At 42.9% G+C, this 25,460-nt stretch overlaps 1 protein-coding gene across 1 annotated transcript in view; it reads left to right on the forward strand.

Moving 5' to 3' along the window:
- The first annotated feature begins 295 nt into the window (after positions 1 to 295).
- The window catches only part of LOC115619229 (kinesin-like protein KIF2A), a 51,998-nt gene continuing 26,833 nt past the window's right edge, over positions 296 to 25,460 (forward strand). Inside the window, exons 1-8 of the mRNA XM_030511283.1 lie at positions 296 to 359; positions 11,426 to 11,520; positions 12,829 to 12,946; positions 13,515 to 13,571; positions 19,188 to 19,310; positions 19,884 to 19,984; positions 22,603 to 22,698; positions 24,784 to 24,838. Of these exons, the coding sequence (XP_030367143.1) occupies positions 296 to 359; positions 11,426 to 11,520; positions 12,829 to 12,946; positions 13,515 to 13,571; positions 19,188 to 19,310; positions 19,884 to 19,984; positions 22,603 to 22,698; positions 24,784 to 24,838 (709 nt within the window). The remainder of the gene's footprint in view (positions 360 to 11,425; positions 11,521 to 12,828; positions 12,947 to 13,514; positions 13,572 to 19,187; positions 19,311 to 19,883; positions 19,985 to 22,602; positions 22,699 to 24,783; positions 24,839 to 25,460) is intronic.

Here is a 25,460-nt window from a genome sequence, read left to right on the forward strand (position 1 = left end):
GCACAGGCGGCCCGCAGCTGAGACAGCCTCTCCCAGCCCAGGCCTGAGCGAATGGGGAAGCAGCCCCAGGGTAGCGGGGGCGCCCATCTTGTACCAGCACCGCCGAGGTGCCGCGAAAGGTGGAGGACGACGGCGGCAGCGGTTCTGCCTCCGCCTCCCTCGTGAGCCGGTCTTGCCGTGACTCTGCGGCGAGCCGCACAGGCGCAGCTGCGGTCGTTGCTGCCATCGTCGCCGCTGCTGCTGCTGTGCGCCCGGCCGGCACCGTCTCCGATCTCCCCAGCTGCCCCATGAAGCGATGGCAGCAGCCTACTTCGGCAAGATCCAGATAAGGATCTACGTGGAGATCAAGCGCAGCGATGGTCAGTGGGGCAGGGGCGGCGGGAGGGGCCGGCCTTGCGGAGCCGCAGCAGCCCTTAGCCGGGCGCCGCCGCCCCGGTTTGCGGCGCGCGGGGGCGGGGAGGGTGTTGCGCGCGGGGCTCATCGTGTGCGCGGGGTCGGGGAGCGGCCGGGCCTGGCAGTGGCCGGGCCTGGCAGTGGCCGGGCCTAGCGCGCTCTGCGGTTGCCGGGGGAGCGCTCGCGCTTGGCGGCGGAGGGCGGTTGCGAGGGACGCGAGCAGAGGCGGCCGCCGCTGGGGACGGGGAGGCTGCAGCAGGATGGGGAGACTGTAGAGAGGGGCGGCGGCGGGGTGGGGGGGCTGAAATGAGAGGGAGAAGGGCGAGGTGGGCGTGAGTGGGCAGGGATGGGATGGGCTCATGGGGGAGGGGAAAACGGGACAAGTATGGGGTGAGCAATAAGACGTGCGGGGCGGCTGTGGATGGGGTCGTTGAGGTGTTTTGGGCGGGGGGAGAGAGGTGGGGGGGGAAGAAAGCCTGAGGAGGTTTTGGAGGGGAGGTGGGAGGGCCTTTAGGGGAGAGGATGAGATGATGGAAGGAGGAAAGTCCTTCAATGCAAAGTAATAACTTCTTGTTTCTTCTGGCATATGAGCTGTGTTCTGAAAAAAATGACACAACAGTACACTGACAGAAATGCCCTTGAACACTTCCATCATTTGACAAAAAAGCTTGATGTTATTATTTCAGATGTTGCTTATGATTAAAATATAAGAAGAGTGTTTGCTATTTACACCCATGAGTTGTTATTTCTCCATTGGGGATCCAGTATTTCTCATCTTGCCTAGCATCTCTCGATGGGAGGATGTATGGTGCTGTCTAGAAATACATGTAAATAAAGTAAGTGTGTATGTTAGGTTTAGGGTGCTAACTATATATATTAGTCTGGAAAGAGAGAACTTAAATGGGAAGTTCACTGACTCAATCAATGGCAAGTTACCCATGACTTCAGCTCTTCAGTTTCAGTGGGAATGTCATCTGTTCTTGGCCTCTGTGAGATCTATGAAGCCTACTAAATAGGGGTGGGGTTCTGCTGGGATTTTCTAGAAAGTCTTTTGTTTGTTTGTTTGTTTTTCTCCAGGGTTCAGGAGCTTGCTAAAGAATAAGCAGATGTTTTCATGGGAAGAAAGACCTGGAGGTCAAAGGGACTGAAGTTAGCGTGGTTTTGTCATTAGGCAGGAAACAAGTGGCCAGCAAGCTTTATGCAGCTTGTTTTCTCATGTCCCATACTGCAGTTCAACCCTACAATAAAATAATGGTTGGTGTTGGCTGGACGCAACATTAAACCTAACCCCTCGGTGCTTAATGGCTTGTGTGTCACATGAAGAACCTGATAGGTCTGGCATTTATTTACGTAACTCCTGCAGATCTCTGTCTGAGGTTTCAGCATACCTCACTGTAGCAATGTGTAAAACTGTTTTTTCTGAAGCCTGTGTGAAGTTCTAATAAATCTTACTGTTTGTTTTGTATGACTTCAGAAAATAAGGCATGAGAATGCTTTGCTTCTTCCCCTCCACCTCCTTGGGTTCTGCTTGCTTCTAATGTTAGAAGTGGGGACAGTAACTCTTGAACATAACAATACTTATTTTCATTACTGTTAATGGTTTACATATTTTTCTGTATCACTTACATATGTGATACAGCACATTAAATATATTACATATCAGTAATGTACTAGGGGGAAGCCTTCACAGCAGTTGCTCAAACTATAGGGTTTTGAGCATTTGTCTTAACTTGGTCCTTGTGTGAGCAATCACAGTGCAGTGTTGCCATGGTTTAAGCCCAGCTGCTAACTAAGAACCATGCAGCCACTAGCTCACTCCCCCCCTTCTTCCCCCCCACTCTGGGCAGGATGGGGAGGAGAATTGAAAGAAGGTAAACACAACGAGTTGAGATAAGAACAGTCCAATAACTAAAGTATAATACAAAACAACTAATACTACTACTAATAATAATAACGGTGAGGGAAATAACAAGGGGAGAAAATATAAAACTAAAAAGGGAAGGGGAAAAATACAATAAACCCAAGTGATGGAAAATACAATTGCTCACCACCTGCCAAATGATACCCAGCCCGACCCGAGCAGCGATCTGGCCTTCTGGGTGACTTCACCCAGTTTATATACTGGGCATGATGGAATACCCCTTTGGCTTGTTTGGGTCAGGTGTCCTGTCTCTGCTTCCTCCCGGCTTCCCCTCCTCCCTGGCAGAGCATGAGACTGAGAAAGTCCTTGGTCAGAGTAAACATTACTTAGCAACAACTAAAAACATCGTTGTGTTATCAGCACTGTTCTAAGACTAAAGTCGAAAACACAGCACTGCACCAGCTACTAAGAAGGAGAAAAATAACCATTACAGCTGAAACCCGGACAGTATCCACCCGTTATTCCATACCATTCATGTCATGGTCCGGTCCCACATGTTTTAATATACTATCGCTTTTTGTCTCTTGAGATATATATATGCACACACACACATACAAAGAGACAGATATCATTCCTTTGTCCATGGACTATCCCTATAAAGTTTGCTGAGTTCATCCAGTCCATGATGTCAGGCTCCATCTCTTGTAACAGTCTTTCAGGGCCTGAGAGCATAGTGTTGGATTGTTGCCTGCTGACGACACTGCCGACATCTGGTCACTACTGAGCTTGTCTGGTCTCATCAAAGTTCATTCTTTGCTAGGGTGATGACTGGAGGGAAGTCAGGGTCAGTCAATGGTGACCTAAAGACAGTACTGGGAGACTCTCGCTGCTGCTGCCGGCTTTTCCTATGACTTTATTCTCTGCTGACGATCATGACAACACATATTTTCTTTTCAAAGTGCAGAGTGGCAGAGACGGGCATTTAGCTGATGGGCTATAGAAGTGTTATATAGCAGGCAACAGCATATAGCTGAATTCATTGGCTGTTTTCACACAAAATTAAATCCCTTTGAGGTACACACGAGACTTCCCCATGTTCCAAAATAACCACCAAGCGTATCCAGGTCCCTGAGTGAAAGCAATTCCACGAGTGGGTTTGCCTTTACCTGAAGCAGGAATAACCCAGACTGTCTTCCCCAACAAATTCTTTATGTGCACCATAGGAACAATATGTAAAAGTTCTGATTGGGCTAGGCCAGCCATGTTGGCAGTGTTGACCATCCAGGTGGCTTTTGGTAAATGTGTATCCCAGTGTTTGAAAGTCCCACCACCCATTGCTCTCAGGGTAGTTTTTAACAGCCCATTGTACAGTTTGATTTTCCCAGAGGCTGGTGCATGGTAGGGGATGTGATATACCCACTCAATGCCATGCTCTTTGGCCCAAGTGTCTATAAGATTGTTCCGGAAATGAGTCCCATTGTCACTGTTGGTGCCGCTGCATCCATCCAGCTCATTGTTGCCAATGAGTTGGCATAAGATGATGGTACACTCTGTGTAAATTTCTGCCGCATGGGTCATGTACATTTGACTTCCTCTGGGTCTGTGGGTGTCTCCCCAGCATCTGACTTATGATAAATCATCTCTAGAACAGCTAATTCCCTCAGGTACTGGAGGCCTTTCTCTATCGTAGTCCCCTTGCCTGTGCAACATATAACATCATCCTTGTAGGGATATCTTTCTTTCACAGCTAACAAGAGCCACCTCCAGAGGCTGAGGATTCATTTCTTTTTTGCAATCTCTTTGTCAGTTCCCCCTTCCCTGGCAATTGACTCAGGTGCTTGGCTTCCTTGCCCTCTAATTTGAGACTGTTAGCCCCATTGTCCCCGCATTGGAACATCCAGGTGACATTGTGCTCACCTGGATGATGGCTGAAATCTTTTCACATATTCAGAAGCTCAGTCAAGGACAGGGATCAAGAAGTTACCTCTTGTTCTGCTTCTTCCTCTGTTTCTTGTAATGGTTCCTCTAGTTCTGGTATTGGCCCTTCTTCATCCTCCTTCACTACACGAGTTGTTTTTCGTTTCCATTTCCTCTTGCGTATAGGGGCAACTGATAGTGGTAGGGATTGGTCCTTTGGTTCAGCTGCAGTGCCTGCTACCAAGGTTTTAGTGGCTGCAGTGTCTTTCACTGGGATTGGAATGGCTGCAGTGTCTGTTGTCGGAGTTGTAGTAGCTGTTGTGCTTTTTGCTAGGGTTGGTGTAGCTGCTCTGCTCATTGCTGGGGATGGAGTAGCTGTGTTGTCTGTTGCTTTGCCATCATATGCAGAGACATCCTTTTCCCTTTGATGGTACTGGATAATGTTGAGCAGGGGTCTGTAGGCATAGGCCAGGCCCCAGCACGTTGCCATGATTTGTACCTCTCTGGTATTGCCAGGATGGCAACACACCTTGTCTAAGTGTTCTGCTAATTTTTCCGGATTTCACACTTGTTCAGGGGTGAAGTTCTAAAGCACTGGAGGGGCCCACTGGCCTAGGTACTTGCCCATACTATCCCACGCACCCTGCTACTCATAACTATCCATCATTGGGGAGGATCTCTTGTGATATTCTTAGATAGTCATTTAACATTAAACAAGACCTGAAACATATTCAACAACATGCTGGTTCCCAGCAAAAGGAGCAGGCTGGTTTTAAGGGTATTCAAAGGATATTCAAAATTTTTAAAATTCTCAAATGCTACTGTAAATAGCCTGGTGGTGGAGGGGAAGTTGTGGGAGGATGTCTCCTCCATAGGTTGGCCCTCCAAGTGGGAAAAAATAGGTTTATTTATTAATAATTCCCATTACATGGCTCCCAAAGTATAGAGGTGATGGCAGTGCTGAGAACAATGATCAGATCAGTTTCATTATCAATAATTCTATCATATCACAAGCCACTATCATAAAGTACAGCAAAATGAGAACCTTAGCCCACGCCCCAAAGCCGATAAACACTAAAACAGCGAATACAGGCTGCAAGTTAGGTGTGACATAACAAATCTCTGAGACCAAGCGCAACAACTCTGAGCGCAAATAAATCAGCATTGTGACCAGTAACTATTAATTGAATACAATGAATGCTTATAAATAAATGTGTTTTGACACACTCTCGTCAGATGTGTCATTATCTCAACCCTTTGTGCCCCACATTGGGGGCCAAAAAGGACTGTCTTGGTTTAAACCCAGCCAGTAGCTAAGCACCACGAAGCCGCTCACTCACACACACACCCCCCACCCCCCCCCCCGGCAAGATGGGGATGAGATAAGAACAGTTTAATAATGAAAGTACAATATAATAATAATAATGGAAATAACAAGGGGAGAGAATATAAAAATAAAAGGGAAAAGGGAAAAAAACCCCATAAACCCAAGTGATGAACAATACAATTGCTCACCACCCATCGAACGATACCCAGACTGACCCAAGCAGCGATCTGGGCCTTTCAGGTAACTCCCCCCGGTTTATATACTGGGCATGACGTGCTGTGGTATGGAATACATCTTTGGCAAATTTGGGTCAGGTGTCCTGACTCTGCTTCCTCCCGGCTTCCTATGCCCCTCCTCACTGGCAGAGCATGAGAAACTGAAATGTCCTTGATCAGGGTAAGCATTACTTAGCAACAACTAAAACACTGGTGTGTTGTCAGCATTGTTCTAAGACTAAAGCCAAAACAAAGCACTGCACCAACTACTAGGAAGAAAATTAAGTCTATCCCAGCCGAAACCAGGACATTCTTCTAGCTGAGTCTGTAGTTTAAATATCTTCTAACTGACGGGTAGGAAGAAATCTTGCGTGTGGCTGTGTTATTTTTCAGTTGCCCACTTAAGAATTTTCTTCACTTTTCTCTGAAGCAGCTAGAACTGGTCATGGTCAAAGATAATCCATCTAGTCCAAAAACCTACTGGCAACTCCTCTCTCCTTAGGCTTGCCAAAATATCACTGTAAGTGTTTAACCTTCAAACGCAAATAAGAATAAATTTTTGTAATGGTAAGGACTGTATTTTTTTTCTTTAAAGCCCAATTTCCATGAAGTTGTTATTTCTTGGAGTTGAGAGGTCTGTACCATCCTCTGTCTTCTGGGTAATCCTGTATGATGATCTTGATCTTTTTGTACAACTCCCAATAGCAACAATTATTTTATAGCAAGGTAGAAGGTATAATGATGCTATTAAAAAATCTGTTCAGGTTTGGGATCTTGTCGCCCAAGGCTCTGTCTAACCTGGCCTTGAACACTGCCAGGGATGGAGCATTCACCACTTTTCTGGGCAACCTGTTCCAGTGCCTCACCACCTTCACAGTAAAGAACTTCTTCCTTATATCTAATCTAAACTTCCCTTGTTTATGTTTAAACCCATTACTCCTTGTCCTACTGCTAAAGTCCCTGATGAAGAGTCCCTCTCTGGCATCCTTGTAGACCCCCTTCAGATACTGGAAGGCTGCTGTGAGGTCTCCACGCAGCCTTCTCTTCTCCAGGCTGAACAGCCCCAACTTCCTCAGCCTGTCTTCATACGGGAGGTGCTCCAGCCCTCTTATCATCCTCGTGGCCCTCCTCTGGACTTGCTCCAACAGCTCCATGTCCTTCTTATGTTGAGGACACCAGAACTGCACACAGTACTCCAAGTGAGGTCTCATGAGAGCAGAGTAGAGGGGCAAAATCATAGAATCATAGAATAATTTGGGTTGGAAGGAAACTTCAAAGGTTATCTAGTCCAACCCCCCTGCAATGAGCAGGGGCATCTTCAACTAGATCAGGTTGCCCAGAACCACATCCAGCCTGGCCTTGAATGTCTCCAGGGATGGCACATCCACCACCTCTCCAGGCAACCTGTTCAAGTATTTTAGCACCCTCACTGTAAAAATTTTTTCCTCATGTCCAGCCTGAATCTCTCCTCTTTTAGTTTAAAACCATTACCCCTTGTCCTGTTGTAACAGACCCCGCTAAAAAGTCTCTCCCCATCTTTCTTATAGGCCCCTTTTAAGAACTGAAAGGCCGCAATAAGGTGTCCCCAGAGTCTTCTCTTCGCTTTAACAGTGGCATGCTCTCCTCTCTCCCTGGGGTGTATGCCCCCACCCCAATAAGCCACTTGGGAGGTTATCGACTTATTGTCCACTGGTCTGTTGCTCAGAAACACTCCTGGACCTCAAAACCCACTTAGTAATATCTCATCTCCCCCCATCATATTGACTCTCCACAAATGCTCAGTTTCCGTTTCACCTGGCTTGCACAAAAACTTAATTTGCAATTCATTGAGCTCAGATCCCGACCAGGGAGTCGTGCGGACCGTGGTTCGGGGGTTGCTGCCTTGCAGACCCATCTGCCTTTCGGTTTTAATGAGAGGTTGCACATTCTTTTCCTCCAGCTCCTCCACTTCTTCAGAACTACTCTCATCAGAATCTCCCCAGATATCCCCATCCTAATCCTCTGGATCTGTGTCCACAATCAACTTCTGAACTTGGACAATATTGGGGGGTTGTTCTTTTTTTTGCTCATGCCAGCATAATTTCAATTCTTTGTTCCAATAAATGTGTTCCTTCTTTTTCTCTTTTTGGTTCCTCTTTTAAACAGTCCATCTCCGACTGCTTCTCCAAATAATCCATTGCAAAGTAGTTCTGTGCCTGTACCAAGCACGTGACAAAGATGGCACGCATGGTCTCTTTACCACCTCTCCCAATCTACAGCACTGTTCGATTTTCTCTAGGACCACTGGTGGGTCAAACCACTTCTCCTTCACCCATTGTACACCTGGGGGAGAAAGGACACATCCATGCCTCCATAACAATTCATCTATGGCCATCCTGCCAACTATGCCAATTTAAATATCATGGAAGTGATACATTGAGGATAAATGAAATTTATTGTTCAAACTCAATTAAAGCTCCACCAACATTAACTACAGATTTGGGATATCACATGGATTCATCACTAAACTGCTGATTTTTAAAGTTTATGGCTAATAATCCAAAATGCACAGTCACTCACCTAAAAGGGAGGGCTCTCAACCTAGAGGAGTTACCTTGGATGGCGTCCTGACCCAAGGGGAGAGTCCCCGACTGCAGGCCTGCTGCTCCGAGGAGGACCGACTCAAAATGGCTCTCTGGCGGGGCTCCTTTTATACCCTAGTCATATCTGATCTGTGGTCAAATATGGTCATGTAGCCCCCCACTAGGCTCAGGACCCCAACTTCCTTGCCCTTGAACCCCTGACTGCCACCATATGGGTGGGACAAGAACTGAGCACACGGGGAGTTTTCCCAGGCTCTTGTCAGGGCAGGTGTACCTGCCACAGACATAACTTTTATTTTTGTTGCTGTTTGTTTGGGTTTTTTTAATTCAACCCTGACTTTCTTGGCCAGGGAGAGGATAAGGTTTGGCACAGAGATGGAAATTTTATTGTGATTCTTTTGTTATGACATGCTGGCTTCCTGTGTTTGTGTGATGATTCAATACTTTCTATTCATTCATCAGCCTGCTTTTATCTCCTTTCACTTGTTATGGCAAAGATTAAACCTTTTTTTAATTATCCATTCTCTGTCAAAGGTAATAGAGCACAGGTAATAGGTCTTATATGATGGCTTTGTGACTAATACAGTGTTACAGGCTGTGAATAGTGCTTTTCTTAAAAATTTATAGAATCTGTTAACATACAAAAGATTATATAATATTGTATAATGTATGTTTCTCTAAATTTATGTTTTTCATATATCAGTTTTCTCTTGATTATGGATTGAAAGCTAGGCCAAGCCTCAAAACAGTAGTAGATGATTATACTAATGTAAACTTGAAGAGTCTTCCACTTTCCACAGTGCTGAAAAGTTTTTGTGTCCACTGCTACAGGAAGAAAGTGGCTTCTGTTGATACTTTGCTAACAGACCAGCTAGATAGCTAATTGAAACAGTTCTATGACAGAGTGTTCTTGCACCAAATTAAGTCACTAGAGGTTATTAAATGCAGAAAAATTAAGAGAAGTGTATTGAGGACCTTGCACAAAGAAAACTTACGCACGGATGCTCATCCGAGGAAATGAGGTGTGGGAACATTATGCTCAGTGAGTCTGCTTCAGCCCAGCCACCGGCAGAATTAGGGCATGGCCCTGAGGGCAGGATGTGTGCCTGTACAATGTCATTTGGCTGAGGGGAAATAGAGGAACGCTTGTGTGTGGAGGGGATGGCACAGCTGTGATCCCTGCCTGCACATCTCCTGGCAGTGCCTCAGTGAGGAATCCAGACCATCCCTACAGTGCACACAGCTGGGAAGCCTAGGAGGTGGATGCTCAGGAAGCACAAAGTGAAGGGTTTATTTGGGGAAATAAAAACTAGCAAATGCTAGAAGAAAGAAACCAAGTGAAGCAAAGGGGGAAGTTTGGGGGTTTTTTTCTTTATAAGTAAAAAAGGCTACTCAATCTTCTTTAGTGGTAGACTGAATCTTATGCTTTAGGCAAGAATTGCAGAGGTTAGAAATGTGTGTGTAATGTACTGTTGCCAGTGAGGTAAGCACCATAGATGCTAAAACCCAGGGGTGCTGACAGCTCTGCAAGTCCCCCCATGTGCTATGCTTTGCCTGAGTTTCAGTTAGTCTCTTCCTCTGCATGTTATATTACACAGATTTGCTGTCACCTTCCATGATGCTTCCCTGTAGCCTCTCTTTTTGCTTAATTTTAACTAGATGTGAATGTTTAGGCAGCCTTTGCAATAAAAAAAAATATAAATATATTAACAATATACATCTGTTACTTGTGCTGTTAGGTGAGATAATTTGGGATACCAGGTAAGGTTTTCCTTCATTTCTGTCCTTCAGCAGGCCCTAAGAGGCTTAGACTGTATAAAAACATTAACTTTGGAAAACTGTAAAATTGTGACTGAAATGCCTGAAATGGAAGTTTGAAACAATCAACGAAGGACAAAACTGGGGTGGGAGATTTAGGAAAGGAGAAGAGAAGATTCAAGGTAGAGACCCAGACAGATGCATAAGGACCATGCTGTGTTTCTCCCCTAAGCTGTTCCCCAGCAGCAGCAGCAGCATATGCACGGACTGCTCCAGAACAATTGGCTTGTGCTTTTGGAGCTGCACCCTAGGGGGGTGGCTCAGAGTGGGTGCTGAAGTGTGGTTTCTGGGGTGTGACTCAGGGGTGGCAGGCAGCTGTGACATGCTGGCATTGGAGGAGTGGATTTTTCTGATGGTGCTGCAGGAGAAGGTGTGCACTGTGGTATGTGGATGAGAGAATTTCTAGACTGCGCTTGTCCTGCAGAGCTGCTAGGGAGCTGTGTCAGCACACAGAGGTGTGCCCAGGTGAGCTTGGTGGGACTGAGGGTGGCCTGGTAGAGAGAGACACCTACGGGGGCCACTGTGGGCGTGTGTGGGCTGCAGGCTACAAGCTACAAACAACTTACCTTGCTACCACATGTAGCAAATAGGATAAAGTATGACAAATGACATTAAAAAAATGCAGTACACATTTGAGAAGGAAAATCCTTATTCCTACTGAAAGTTTACTGATTTTATTGTACTTTATGGTGGCTTGTTCGCTTTGGATCTTTCACTGGAGAAGTCATAGAAATGGCACCTTAACTCCAGCTTAACAGTCTATGTTAGCAATTGTTAAAATGATGATTTGTATTAAATTGCAGGCATTTTAATTTTAGTTGAATTGCCAACTAATTGAATGCCCACGAGAAATGGCTATCAGAATACAATTTCAGAGGGCTTCCCTCCTATGTCAGGACATTTAATGTATCAGCCTAGAAGGAGACAAACAAGCCTTTGTGGAGTGCACCTCAGGAAACATTCCCACCCGTGGGAGACTCTCAGAAGAGTCTAAGTGGAGTGGCTTTCACATGGTATTTTATTTACTTACTACTCAGATTTCTGTTCATCAAGTTTTTCACTTTTATGCTGACTGTCCGGTTAGAGACTCTGCTAGGGGATCAAATCTGAGCCAGTTTACAGTATGTGGCCAGGAATCATTTTCTATTTATCACTTTTTGTTCGGTTGGTTGGTTTGGTTTTGGTTTTTTGTTGTTCTTTTTTTTTTAACCCTCTTCTTCATGCCTCTATCTGCATTTCCCAGTGCAGGGATTAAAATAATTTCTGGAAAATTTTGCCATCTGTTAATTGATCGCTTGTGTTTCCTTTCTAGGCCGAATTCACCAAGCTATGGTAACATCCCTAAATGAAGATAATGAAAGTGTAACTGTTGAATGGATTGAAAATGGAGATACTAAAGGCAAAGAGGTAAACCTAATTATTTTAGAACTTTTATCTTTTAAAAGATGTGTAAGCTTCATGATTATTACTTTGGAATTTGCACTGGAAACAAAGAGAAAATATAAATCTTAATTTACTTTATGGTTCTTTGGTTACAGGCTGTTTTGAATGGGAGTTATTGGCAAATGCTGGTTTCTTTTGTATTAAATTTGACTTCCTGAGCTCTGTGTCGTACCTTTTAAACAGTGCTTTTCATCTTTTAATTTTGAACCAGATTACAAAGGCTAAACTTGTTACCCCTTTTTACAAGTACAAAAATCAAATTTTTGAGAGGGAGAATGATGCAGTTCAGACAGGAAACTGGTGGGAGCTGGATTAGAAATCTTTTTGTGTTTGTATTATTGAGGGATTGAACTGCTAGTTTGTTTGATTGTTTGGTTGGTTGGTTTAGGCAATAATTTGCCAGCCTTGCTTTCCTTAAGAAACTGTTGGTGTGTGTTCTAGTTATGCTTTGCTATTCCCTCTTCCTGTAAATTTTGGACCATGTTAGCCAGTTTCATCTGAGATTTGGAGAAGCAGCTCAGAAATAATTACACTTCACCAGTTTTGTGAAAACACAGGAAAAAGGGGAAAAAAAAGTTGTGAGAATGTCCTGATGATCTCATCAGCTGAGCTCATCCCTCTGGACACACAGAATCTGTACAGTAGTGAGGTCTTTGAAAGGCCAGAGAAAATAGCAGTCTATAGAGACCAAAGCTATTTAAGATTTTTAGGAAACCGAGTTTCAATAGATCTGAAGCCAGCTATTTTTAAGATCCTGCTGCGTCCCCCCCCCTTACATTTTAATGCATTTTGAATGACAATCACTTACAAGGAAACAAAAAATAGCATGATAAATTTAACATGGTTTCAATTGTTAAATTAATCTGTTTCTTTTGCACTGTCTGGGAAATTTCAAGTAATTAAGATTTCTTTCTCTTTATGTTACAAAATGTCTTTCATATTCTGCAGTAATTGTCAAATTACCACAGTAATACTTCTGTTTTAATTTAATAACTTTACAAAATTATTAATATCTATTGGTCATTTTTAATTAAACCCTTTTCTGAAGGGTGTGTTACTTTCAGTAACACACTTACTAACCAGGGTTAGTAAGACCAAAGCTTACACTGTTTTTAGTGAACATAAAATAAGATCATTCAGGTTATAAAATTAACAAATTGTGGGTAAAACCACTAAATATATTTATTGTTTATTCTCAAACATAGCAGGAGTAATGAAGGGGGTAAGTATAGTTCTAAGACTCATAAATGTGTTTTATATTCTTTTGCACAGATTGACTTGGAAAGCATATTTTCACTTAACCCAGATCTTGCACATGATGAAGATATTGAACCTAGTCCAGAGACACCACCACCACCTACTCCAGCAGCCAAAGTAAACAAAATCATGAAGATTGGTAATACCTATGCAACATAGAATCATAGAATAGTTAGGGTTGGAAAGGACCTTAAGATCATCTAGTTCCAAACCCCCTGCGATGGGCAGGGACACCTTGCACTAAGCCATGTTGCCCAAGACTCCATCCAACCTGGCCTTGAACACTGCCAGGGATGGAGTATTCACAACTTCCTTGGGCAACCTTGCAGTACTCCTATACATGTTGTTATGCTTGAATATTTACATCTAACTTTTGTGTCTGTGGAGCTACTTGATGACTGTTCCTTTCTTTTTGCTATGGTGAATAGGGGTTTCTAAAAATTTTCTAACAACAGGTTTGGAAGAGAGGAAGTTGGGGACTAATATTTATATAACAAATAAATATATCTCAAGGAAAAATATAGAAAAGGTTTTGTATAGTTCAAACAGTCTTCACCCTAGGCTCTTGAGGGATTTGGCAGCAGTCACCTCTCTATTGCTGATGTCATGTAATTTTTATTCACTGAAAAGAAGCAGAGGTGGGGTTGCAGTTTACATTTTCAATAATAAGGTGATCAAATAACAGAGATTTCTTTCTTTATAGAGTCGACGAACTGTGGCACCTATTAAGAATGATACTCCTGCCAGAGATGACAGAGGTAATTGTTATCTCTTTTCATTTCAAGGAAGTAAAAAGTCTGGGAACATTTTAATCTCCTCATCTAACATACATTAATAGTTCTGCATTTCTAATTCAGTATCATAGAATCATAGAATCATAGAATCAACTAGGTTGGAAAAGACCTTTCAGATCATCAAGTCCAACCCTTACCTCAGGACTGCCAAGTCCACCACTAAACAATGTCACTAAGGACCTCATCTACACGTTTTTGAACACTTTCAGGGATGGTGATTCACCACTTCCCTGGGAAGCCTGTTGCAATGCCTGATCACCTTCTCGGTGAAGAAATTTTTCCTAATATCCAATCTAAACCTCCCTTGGTGCAGATTGAGGCCTTTACCTCTTGTCCTATCACTCATTACTTATGAGATTGACCCCTGTCAGGGTCCGACTGGAGAAAACCCGTGTCGGACCCGTTTCCTTCGTGATCCCGAGAGTGAAATGAAGATGCAAATGAGGTCAAGTACTGTAATCAGTCAGTTGGTTTATTACAAAAAGACAATTATTATAAAAAGGGAAATTATTATATAAAAGGGGATAGCGATAGGACAGATTGGAAAAAGATAGAAATGAAGCAAGAATTCGGGGTGCAGAGAGAGATGGTCACCACCGTGGGTCCACCGGTGGTCCCGGGGATCCGTAGTCGTCGTCGGAGGTGGCAGGTGTCCTCCAGGGTCCGAAGTCGGTATTGGAGCAGAGTGTCCCCAAGAGTCCGTAGTAGTCATCAGAGGTGGGTGGGTGTCCTCGTGGAGGGTGTCCTCGTGGAAGTGTCCTTCTGGAGTTGTCCCCTTGAAGGTGTGCTTACGGAGGTGTCCTTCATGGAGTAGTCCTCTCGAAGGTGTGCTCATGGAGTTGTCCCCATGGCGATGTCTCTTTCAGTGATTACCTTTTCCCCCTTTTATAATGAGTTGGGGGGAGTACCTATGTTCTTAACATCACATATTACATGTTCCTGGTGGACCAATTTTGCTGGTCTTGCAGCCAGGTCTTCAACTGCACATCTGCAGCAATTCTTGGGATAATGGGCAGCAATTCCTCACACCAATCCTCAAGATAATGGACCTAAGAGTCTTATCTCAGCTCTTCCTGCCCATCTCTCAGACAATGGATGGTGGAGTCCCAGTTCAGCTCCTCACACCCTTCTCCCAGGCAATGGACCTTGGAGTTTTATCTCAACTCCTCCCACCCATCTCTGAGACAATGGTCAGTGGAATCCCATCTCAGCTTCTCATACCAATCTTTGAGACAATGGACAGTGGAGTCAGATTTCAGATCAGTCTCTCACAACCCCCACCTCACTACAACCTCCTTTCAGGTAGTTGTGGAGAGTGATACAGTCCCCCCTGAGCCTTCTCTTCTCAAGACTAAACAACTCTAGTTCCTTCAGCTGTTCCTCATAAGACTTGTTCTCCAGACCCTTCACCAGCTTTGTTGCCCTTCTCTGGACATGCTCCAGCAACTCAATATCTCTCTTGTAGTGCCGGGCCCAGAACTTTACACAGTATTTGAGGTGCGGCCTCACCAGTGCCAAGTACAGGGGGACAATCACTTCCCTAGCCCTGCTGGCCACACTATTTCTGATAAAGGCCAGGATGCCATTGGCCTTGTTGGCTGCCTGGGCACACTGCAGGCTCATGTTCAGCTGGCCATCAATCAGCACCCCCAGGTCCTTTTCCACCAAGCAGCTTTCCAGTCACTCTTCCCCAAGCCTGTAGTATTGCATGGGGTTGTTGTGGCCAAAGTGTAGGACCCAGCACTTTGCCTTGTTGATCCGCATACCATTGGCCCATCGATCCAGCCTGTCCAGATCCCTCCGCAGAGCCTTCCTATCCTCCAGCAGAATAACACTCTCACCCAACTTGGTGTCATCTGCAAATTTACTGACAGTGCACTTGATCCCCTTATCCAGATCATCAATGAAGATATTAAACAACACTGGCCCTAACACCGAGCCCTGAGGAACAGCACTAGTCACCAACTAGATGTGATACCATTTACCAACACTCTTTGGGCTCTGCCATCCATCCAGATTTTAACCCAACAAAGAATGCACCTATCCAGGCCACAAGCAGCCAGTTTCTCCAGGAGAATGATGTGGGAGACCGTGTCAAATGCTTTACTAAAGTCCAAATAGACAATGTCCACAGCCATTCCCTCATCAACTAGATGGGTTACCTTATCATAGAAGGAGATCATGTTGGTCAAGCAGGACCTGCCCTTCATGAACTCGTGCTGACTGGGCCTGATCCCCCCATTTTCCTGCATGTGCTTTGTGATCTCACTCAGGATGATATGCTCCATGACCTTCCCCGGCACTGAGGTCAGGCTGATAGGCCTGTAGTTTCTGGGGTCTTCCTTCCTGCCCTTTTTGTAGAGAGGCATCACATTGGCCAACCTCCAACCCTCTGTTACCAGCCCACTAGACCAGGACTGCTGATAAATGATGGAGAGTGGTTGGGTGAGCTCCTCTGCCAGCTCCTTCAGCACTCTTCGGTGGAACCCATCTGGCCCCCTAGACTTGTATATGTCTAAGTGGAGCAGGAGGTCACTAACCATTTCTTCCTGGATTATGGGGACTTCAATCAGCTCCCCATTTCTGTCATTCAGCTCAAGGGACTGAGTACCCTGAGGATGGCTGGTGAGTATGCATACATGTGACATGTAAAAGACATGGAACATCATTCCTATGTATATTTAGGAATGCATACTGTATGCATAGTATTTATATGCAAGTTTAAACAATACAGCATTAGGAAAATTAAGCTAAATGAACTGAAAGTGCAAAAATTTTAAGTTAATTAATTATGCTACGTTAAGTCATGTGGACTTTTCCAAGTTAAAGCATCCTCCATTTGCTTCAGCTTAATTGAGTATTTCAATATACATTAAGTAGTGCACTTAAAATTCTTACACTTTCAGTTGTTAAGCTTCATTTTCACCTGGGTCGGGGCAACCCCAGGCACTGCTACAGGCTGGGCAGAGAAGAGATTCAGAGCAGCCCTGCAGAAAAGGACTTGGGGGTGTTGGTTCAGGAGAAGCTTAACATGAGCCGGCAGTGTGCGCTTGCAGCCCAGAAAGCCAACCGTATCCTGGGCTGCATCAAAAGAAGCGTGACCAGCAGGTCAAAGGAGGTGATCCTGCCCCTCTACTCTGCTCTTGTGAGACCCCACTTGGAGTACTGCATACAGTTCTGGTGTCCTCAACATAAAAAGGACATGGAGCTGTTGGAGCGAGTCCAGAGGAGGGCCACGAGGATGATAAGAGGGCTGGAGCACCTCCCGTATGAAGCCAGGCTGAGAGAGTTGGGGCTGTTCAGCCTGGAGAAGAGAAGGCTGCGTGGTGACCTCATAGCAGCCTTCCAGTATCTGAAGGGGGTCTACAAGGATGCTGGGGAGGGACTCTTCCTTAGGGACTGTAGTGGTAGGACAAGGGGTAATGGGTTCAAACTTAAACAGGGGAAGTTTAGATTAGCTATAAGGAGGAAGTTCTTTACTGTGAGGGTGGTGAAGCACTGGAATGGGTTGCCCAGGGAGGTTGTGGATGCTCCATCTCTGGCGGTGTTCAAGGCCAGGTTGGACAGAGCCTTGGACCACATGGTTTAGGGCAAGGTGTCCCTGCCCATGGCAGGGGGGTTGGAACTAGATGATCTTAAGGTCCTTTCCAACCCTTACGATTCTATGATTCTATGATGATTTTCTAAGTCTGTGTTTAAACATTCATTCAAAGAGTACTTATACTCTACAGGTTGTCACTCTATGGTTAATAGCAAAAAATCTACAATAATGCTGAAATATCACAATAGGAGAGGTGAAAAGTGTGTATTGTATGAACACAGATGTAATGCATCTAATAACATTAGAAAGAATAGCTACTGCTTATTGTTTTCATTTTCTCTCCTGCGTTAAATTTAACTTGTACTGATGATGGTGATGATTCTTCTTACAAACATTAATCTTCTGTTATTAATACAGACTAGATTCCATTCCATCTGTTTAAACTTGAAAAACAAGTGGTCTTGCATATCTTCACAAGTGTTCAGACCCTTCTGGTGGTTGTTTGGGATCACTTCTGTCTCTTCCGGGGGGTGTTAAATCAGAAATCTCATGAGGAGGGGATAATTTTTCTCAAACTAATATGGTTTAAATTTGAGACATCTTATTGATGGGTTCTCCTCACATCCACACACATTGTTATTTGTAATAAATTGTCTGTTTGGATTGGAATAATCCTGTATCTTGTGTTTTAATAGGTCCTGTGCATCTTACTAATTCATAGTCAGCCTAAATATTTGTTCTTTGTTGTTCTTGTAATTCAACTTTTCTCAGCACACTGTCTTGTTTAGTGTAGTTAATTCATGCTATAAACTAGATCTCCAATCATATTTGGAATGATCTGTCTTGCCTGTACTATTTGATACTTGTTTCCACAGTTGACTCCATGTTGCACAGAGTGCTGGCCTTCATTTGGAATGTCATCTCTAGGTTACTCATCAAAGTTGTTCCATTTACTTTCGTACTCTTCTGGCAGACCTTGTTAGGAATGTGTGCAGGAAACTGGCCAGCTGAAGCAGAGCTGCTTGAAGCAACTCTTTGAAAAACAATTTAATACATTCAGGTCTACCAAAGAGGCTTGCATGTACACCACTCCCACTGCATTCACTGGGAACAGTCATCATTCTGCATCTTCAGAAAATGGCATCCTTATCACATATTGAATCAATAAGTTTAGGTAGATATATTGATTGCATCCATATCCCTTTCAGTATAGTGTCGAAAAGGTTTGTTTCTTCCAATCATAGATTGAGCTGCACTTTGCTGCCTGTCATTTGTATCCCTCGTCCACAGATTGTAGGTTCAGTGGGGTGGGAACATTTTGTAGCATCTAGAGAATGTGAAACACTGGGTCCTTTTTTTCTTACTGGGTTTTGGGATATAATGACAATATAAATTAAAATTTCATAGAATCATAGAATCATAGAATGGTTTGGGTTGGAAAGGACCTTAATATCATCAAGTTCCAACACCCCTGCCATGGGCAGGGATGCCTCCCCCTAGACCATGTCACCCAAGGCTCTGTCCAACCTGGCCTTGAACACTGCCAGGGATGGAGCATTTATCACTTCTTTGGGCAACCTGTTCCAGTGCCTCACCACCCTCACAGTAAAGAACTTTTTCCTTATATCTAACCTGAACTTCCCCCATTTAATTTTAAACCCATTACCCCTTGTCCTATTGCTAAAGTCCCTTTAAACTTTTCAACACTTTAAACTTCAAATTGCATATTTCCAAGTACATACTTCATTCTATGCACATAATAATTTCTACTAATTCTGTAGTGGAATATTTAAAAATATGCACATGCAGCACTGGCACTTAATAATTATGTTGTGTTGGTGTATAACACTAGGATAAAAAAAGCTGCATAGTGAATGTCTTTATCAATAGACTTTCTACATGTATGGCTTTCCCTTGCACCCAATAAATTGTTGTCATGAAAGGGGCCTCGTTTTATCTTGTCATAATAAAGTATTTCAGAATTTGATAGAGATGTTACTCTTCCATATCCAGATGAGCTTTGTGCTTTTCTTTTGCAGTGGTTGGTTCTGTACGCATGAGGCCTACTCAGCTTCCTGAAGAGTCTTCCTCCTCACAACAGAATGGTAGTGTTTCAGATATATCTCCAGTTCAAGCTGCAAGAAAGGAATTTGGACCCCCTTGTATGTAAACCGTGTATCAAGAATTCATTCATTCTGGGCATTTTGTGTACATTCGCTTGGATTATGTTGTTGTCCATAAATGACAAATGGTCTATATACGCAGTTGCCTGTAGGGTTCCTCAAGAAGCTTTTTCAGAGTGCTGTGGATAAACAAATGGTCCCTTTTGTCGTAGTTGTTCTAGTATTTGGAATTTGTTTTTCCTTTATCTTTTCTTTACATGACAGTGGTTGTTTTGTTGGTTGGTTTTTTTTATTTGCCTAGGCTTTCTTTTAATTCAAACCAAGAAATCATGTGTCCAAATATCATTACATGTCCAAATATTTTTTGAGGGTCATTGTCCTTATATTTTCAGTTGTGTAATTATTGTCCCATTCCTATGATTTTTTCTAATTAATTTATTCTATAAATTTTAGAAATTAAATTGCCATAATTATTCTGTACTAATAATGATTTGCTTGAAAAGACAGTTGATTCTAATTATTCATAATTAGTAGAATTGAAATGTTATAGTGTAAATACTAAATTCATGCAACGCTAAAAATATTTTTAAAATATATATAATTTTCTTTAAGCACATAGAAAATCTAATTGTGTAAAAGAGGTTGAAAAATTGCAAGAGAAACGTGAAAAAAGAAGGTTGCAGCAGCAGGAACTTAGAGAAAAAAGAGCTCAGGTTAGTATTCTTACCTCAGATGGAAAACGTGATGTTTACAAAATTATTGTGCACTTTCTTCAGTCTTCAATAATTTTTATGAACTGTAATAATCCAGAAATTAGTTTTCATCCTGTATACAATCTTGGTAAATATTTTGGTGCATGGTTGCATTGCTCTGATAACTATTTCTTTAGACAGTTTTCCCCCTCTTTTTCTTCCTACAGAAATAACTTCTTACAGTTGCTTGTCTTTCTGCCTGTTATTTAAAAATCAAGTACTGATTATAGCTATTTCTTAGGGAAAATATGTTGATGAAAATAAACAAATCTTTAGCTTTTAGATAGGGAGGTATTATGACATTATGATAAATTGTTCTTTACGATCTTTGTTTCTTAGATCTATTTGAGGCTCAAGTTTGAACAGTGGGTTGTTTTTTTCCTTTGCACCTGCCTATGCATTTATAATTTAGCTCTACATCATGCAAACAGCTTGGCAGCAAGTTATTAGAAACTTGTGTGAAAGAAATAAAGTTGTTAATCCTTTGAGAAAATCTCTTACTATTAAATGACTTTCTGTCACAGTACTGTAAAAGCTTTAGCAAAACTAGTAGCATAATCTTGTTGGCAGGCCTGTGTGTATATGGTAGTCTCTCTAAAGAGAGATTACCAATCTGCTACTGATGAGAAGTACCACCACCAAGTAAATAAGTCAGGCAATCTACTTCATGGTTTAACGATATTTCTGAGTTGACCTAAAATCACTTATGTTGAATTCATATTCTCTAATTTCCATCCACTTAAACAAATGCAAAATATTACTATGGCTTTATGTATAAGGACCAAATAATTTTTGTTTATCATAGAATCATAGAATCATAGAATAGTAAGGGTTGGAAAGGACCTTAAGATCATCTAGTTCCAACCCCCCTGCCATGGGCAGGGACACCTTGCCCTAAACCATGTTGCCCAAGGCTCTGTCCAACCTGGCCTTGAACACCACCAGGGATGGAGCATTCACAACTTCCTTGGGCAAACCATTCCAGTGCCTCGCCACCCTCACAGTAAAGAACTTCCTCCTTATAGCTAATCTAAACTTCCCCTGTTTAAGTTTGAAGCCATTACCCCTTGTCCTACCACTATAGCCCCTAAGGAAGAGTCCCTCCCCAGCATCCTTATAGGCCCCCTTCAGATACTGGAAGGCTGCTATGAGGTCTCCACACAGCCTTCTCTTCTCCAGGCTGAACAGCCCCAACTTTCTCAGCCTGTCTTCATACGGGAGGTGCTCCAGCCCTCTTATCATCCTCGTGGCCCTCCTCTGGACTCGCTCCAACAGCTCCATGTCCTTCTTATGTTGAGGACACCAGAACTGTACACAATACTCCAAGTGAGGTCTCCCAAGAGCAGAGTAGAGGGGCAGGATCACCTCCTTTGATGTGCTGGTCACGCTTCTTTTGATGCAGCCCAGGATGCGGTTGGCTTTCTGGGCTACAAGCGCACACTGCCGGCTCATGTTAAGCTTCTCCTGAACCAACACCCCCAAGTCCTTCTCTGCAGGGCTGCTCTGAATCTCTTCTCTGCCCAACCTGTAGCAGTGCGTGGGATTGCCTCGACCCAGGTGTAGGACCTTACACTTGGCTTGCTTAAACTTCATAAGGTTGGCATTGGCCCACCTCACAAGCGTGTCAAGGTCCCTCTGGATGGCATCCCTTCCCTCCAGCGTATCAACCGAACCACACAGCTTGGTGTCATCGGCAAACTTGCTGAGGGCGCACTCAATCCCACTGTCCATGTCGCCAACAAAGATGTTGAACAAGACAGGTCCCAACACTGATCCCTGAGGGACACCACTCGTTACTGTTTTTCAACTGGACATCGAGCCATTGACCACAACTCTGCATGAGGCCATCGACCCAGTTCTTTATCCACTGAGTGGTCTATCTATCAAATTGATGTCTCTCCAATTTAGAGACAAGGATGTCATGCGGGACAGTGTCGAATGCTTTGCACAAGTCCAGGTAGATGACGTCAACTGCTCTGCCCCTGTCCATCAGTTCCGTGGCTCCATCATAGAAGGCCACCAAATTGGTCAGGCAGGATTTGCCCTTAGTGAAGCCATGTTGGCTGTCACCAACCACCTCGTTGTTTTTCATGTGCCTTAGCATGTTTTCCAGGAGAAACTGTTCCAAGAGTTTGTCAGGCACATATAATAGAATGCATCCATTTGTCTGTTGGACCACCTTATCTCAGATTAAGAAGAGTTGGCTGTATATGCTATCTATTGTGCAATTGTTCAGCTGTGTTTCTTTAATGTGAAGATTCTGGCGAAATCCAGGAGTAATTTCTTTCTTGAGTAGACTTTTAATGAGTCCTCAATTAAATAGTATTTTCTATTATGTGCCAACCAAAAATATGAAATAGAAGGCATATAATTGTTTATAATCAGTAAATTAGCTACAGCAAAATGGAAAAAGACATTAAATTTGTAGTTGACATATTTATGGCATTTTTGAGAACAATTAGTTTTTCAGTTAATATGTATTTTTTTACAAGTGAATTTAGAAGATATTGAAATTAGTTCATTTCAGGGGGAAAAAACAACAAAAAGTGTATTAGAAATTCTATTGCTTACTTCCCTAGGATGTTGATGCTACAAACCCAAATTATGAAATTATGTGTATGATAAGAGATTTCAGGGGAAGTTTGGATTATAGACCACTGACAACTGCAGATCCTGTAAGTACCCCAGTAATGTGGAAATTTCTTATCCTTCTGAATTTTGCTGTTTCCAATTTTTTCAGTGTGTGAATATACTTCTGTCTATAAACATCAAAAATAAATAATGTAATATATATTAGCATTCTTCATAACATGCATTTACTTTTTCAGTAATTTTAAATGTCATTTAAATATCTTTTGACTATGAAATAATACCAACATGTACTAAGTAGTCAGTCAGCCTCTATATTGTAGATCTTCCTGGGATGCTAATGGATGTGCACACAAAAACATTAAGCTTCTTTGAAAAGCCCTGTTGAATATAAAGATTAATATTTGATTGTTAAAGATGACGAGGGACTTTGATTTGCAGAGAAGTCAGAGAAGCAGAATACTTAAATGATGAAGATTATCAGTTCTCTGTGAAAATCATAGAATCATAGAATGGTTTGGGTTGGAAGAGATCTTAAAGATCATCTAGTTCCAACCACCTTCCCATGGGCAGGAATACTTTCTACTAGACCAAGTTGCTATAAGCCCCATCCAACCTGTCCTTGAATGCTTCCAGGAAGGGGGCATCCGCAACTTCTCTGGGCATCCTGTTCCAGTGTCTCACCACCCTCACTGTAAAGAACTTCTTCCTAATATCTAATCTAAATCTACCCTGTTTCAGCTTAAAACTGTTACCCCTTATCCTATCACTACACTCCCTGATAAAGAGTCCCTCCCCATCTTTCCTGTAGGCCCCCTTTAAGTACTGGAAGGTTGCTATAAGGTCTCCCTGGAGCCTTCTTTTCTCTATGCTAAACAAACCTGACTCCCTTGGCCTGTCCTCATAGGGGAGGTGCTTCAGCCCCCTGATCATCTTCTTGGCCATCCTCTGGACTCCCTCCAATGGGTCCATGTCCTTCTTATGTTGGGGGCCCCAGAGCTGAATGTAGTGCTCCAGGTGAGGCATCCCTTACCTTTAGAGTATCTATCTACCACACCACATAATTTGGTGTCATTCATACACAAACTTTTTGAGGGTGCACTCAGTCCCACTGTCCATGTCGCTGACAAAGATGTTAAATAATGCTGGTCCCAATATGACCCCCAAGGGACACCACTTGTTACTGGTGTCCACTTGGACATTGAGGCATTAACCACAGCTCTTTGAGTGAAGCCATCCAGCCAATTCCTTATCCACCAAGTGGTCCATCCATCAAATCCATGCCTCTCCAAAAGAGAGACAAGGATGTCATGCAGGACAGTGTCAAATGGTTTGCACAGGTCCAGGTAGATGACGTCAGTTGCTCTTCCCTTATCCATCAACACTGTAATCCTGTCATAGAAGGTCATAAAATTTGTCAGGCATGGTTTTCCCTTAGTTGCCTAGCCAAGTTCAGCTCCAGCTGTGCCTTGACTTTCCTGATTCCCTCCCTGCACTCCCAGGCCATATCCCTATAATCTCCCCTGGATGTATATGCCTACGTCCACTGCCTATGCATTTTGGTTTTGTGTTTTAGTTTGGCTAAGAAGTCTTGATTTAGCCAAGCTGGCCTCCTGCCTCCCCTGCCCAACATCTTGCACATTGGGATTGAGAGCTCTTGTGCCCTAAGACAAATGTCTTTTAAATATCTCCCAGCTCTCATTTTCTCCTTTACCACTGAGGGCAGTTTCCCAAGGGGTCCTGTGCACTAGCACCCTAAACAGCCATAAGTCTGCCTTTCTGAGTTTTAGGGTCCTGACTCTACTTCTTACGCATCCTGTACCCCTCAAGAATGAGAATTCTACCAGGGCATGATCAAAGAGATTGTGATAATTTCCGTCAATAGTGTATCTATCTACCCTGTTACAGATGGATTTGCTTGCAGTGTTCCAAGATGTATCTGATACTCTGCAGGATCAGAGCACTGTATGCAGGGAGTTTTATTAATGCATGGTTCTCCCTTTTGGGTTCTTGGTTATTGTGCAGACAGACACAAGGGGATTTTTACACATTCAGATGACTCGCTGTCTTGGAAATTTCTCTTTGTTTAAATGATTAATTCAAGAATAGAAGTAAAATGTTGCATAACTGGAATTGGGGTATAGTTCACTGAAAGATTGTTTCCTTTGTAGATTGATGAGCACAGGATATGTGTTTGTGTACGAAAACGACCACTCAATAAAAAGGGTATGGCTATTTAAGATTTTGCAGGTTTTTTTTTTTTTAATGTATTAATGAAATAATCTATGCCGGAGAGGAACCATAGAGATAATCTAGTACACACATAATACAGTCTTCTGAGAACATGCACTTTAATTTTGAAAGTTCATAAGAAACAATATTTCTCATTCCATATTTTAAAATTATATAAATTTATATAAAGTATAAAGGAATCAAAGATATTAGTAATGCCCTGAAGACAAAAAAAAAAATAGTTTTTCCTTTATTACTGCAATAGCAACACGTCAAAAATATTATCTTTCCCCTTTCATGTTCTGCATTTTGAAATTCTGGAAGATGTTTAATTTAATTGTAATTAAGTATACAAATCAATTTCTGTCGGTCTCACAAACACAGAATTATCATCAACATCTTTAGGTGTTCTCAACAGCAATCATTCTGTGGATTGACTTTGCAGGAAATAGGTCTTCAGATTGACATTTTAAGACTTTATTTCAGTGACATATTTAAATATAATTCAGAAATTATATAATTATGTGGTGGATTTCAGTGACACTATTTCAAATTTTCATCAGCAAGTAATACAGATTGTCATAACAAATAGCTGGGAGCAGGTAAATGTTTTACT

The sequence above is a fragment of the Strigops habroptila genome, chromosome W, assembly GCF_004027225.2.
Source record: "Strigops habroptila isolate Jane chromosome W, bStrHab1.2.pri, whole genome shotgun sequence".
NCBI lineage: Eukaryota > Metazoa > Chordata > Aves > Psittaciformes > Psittacidae > Strigops > Strigops habroptila.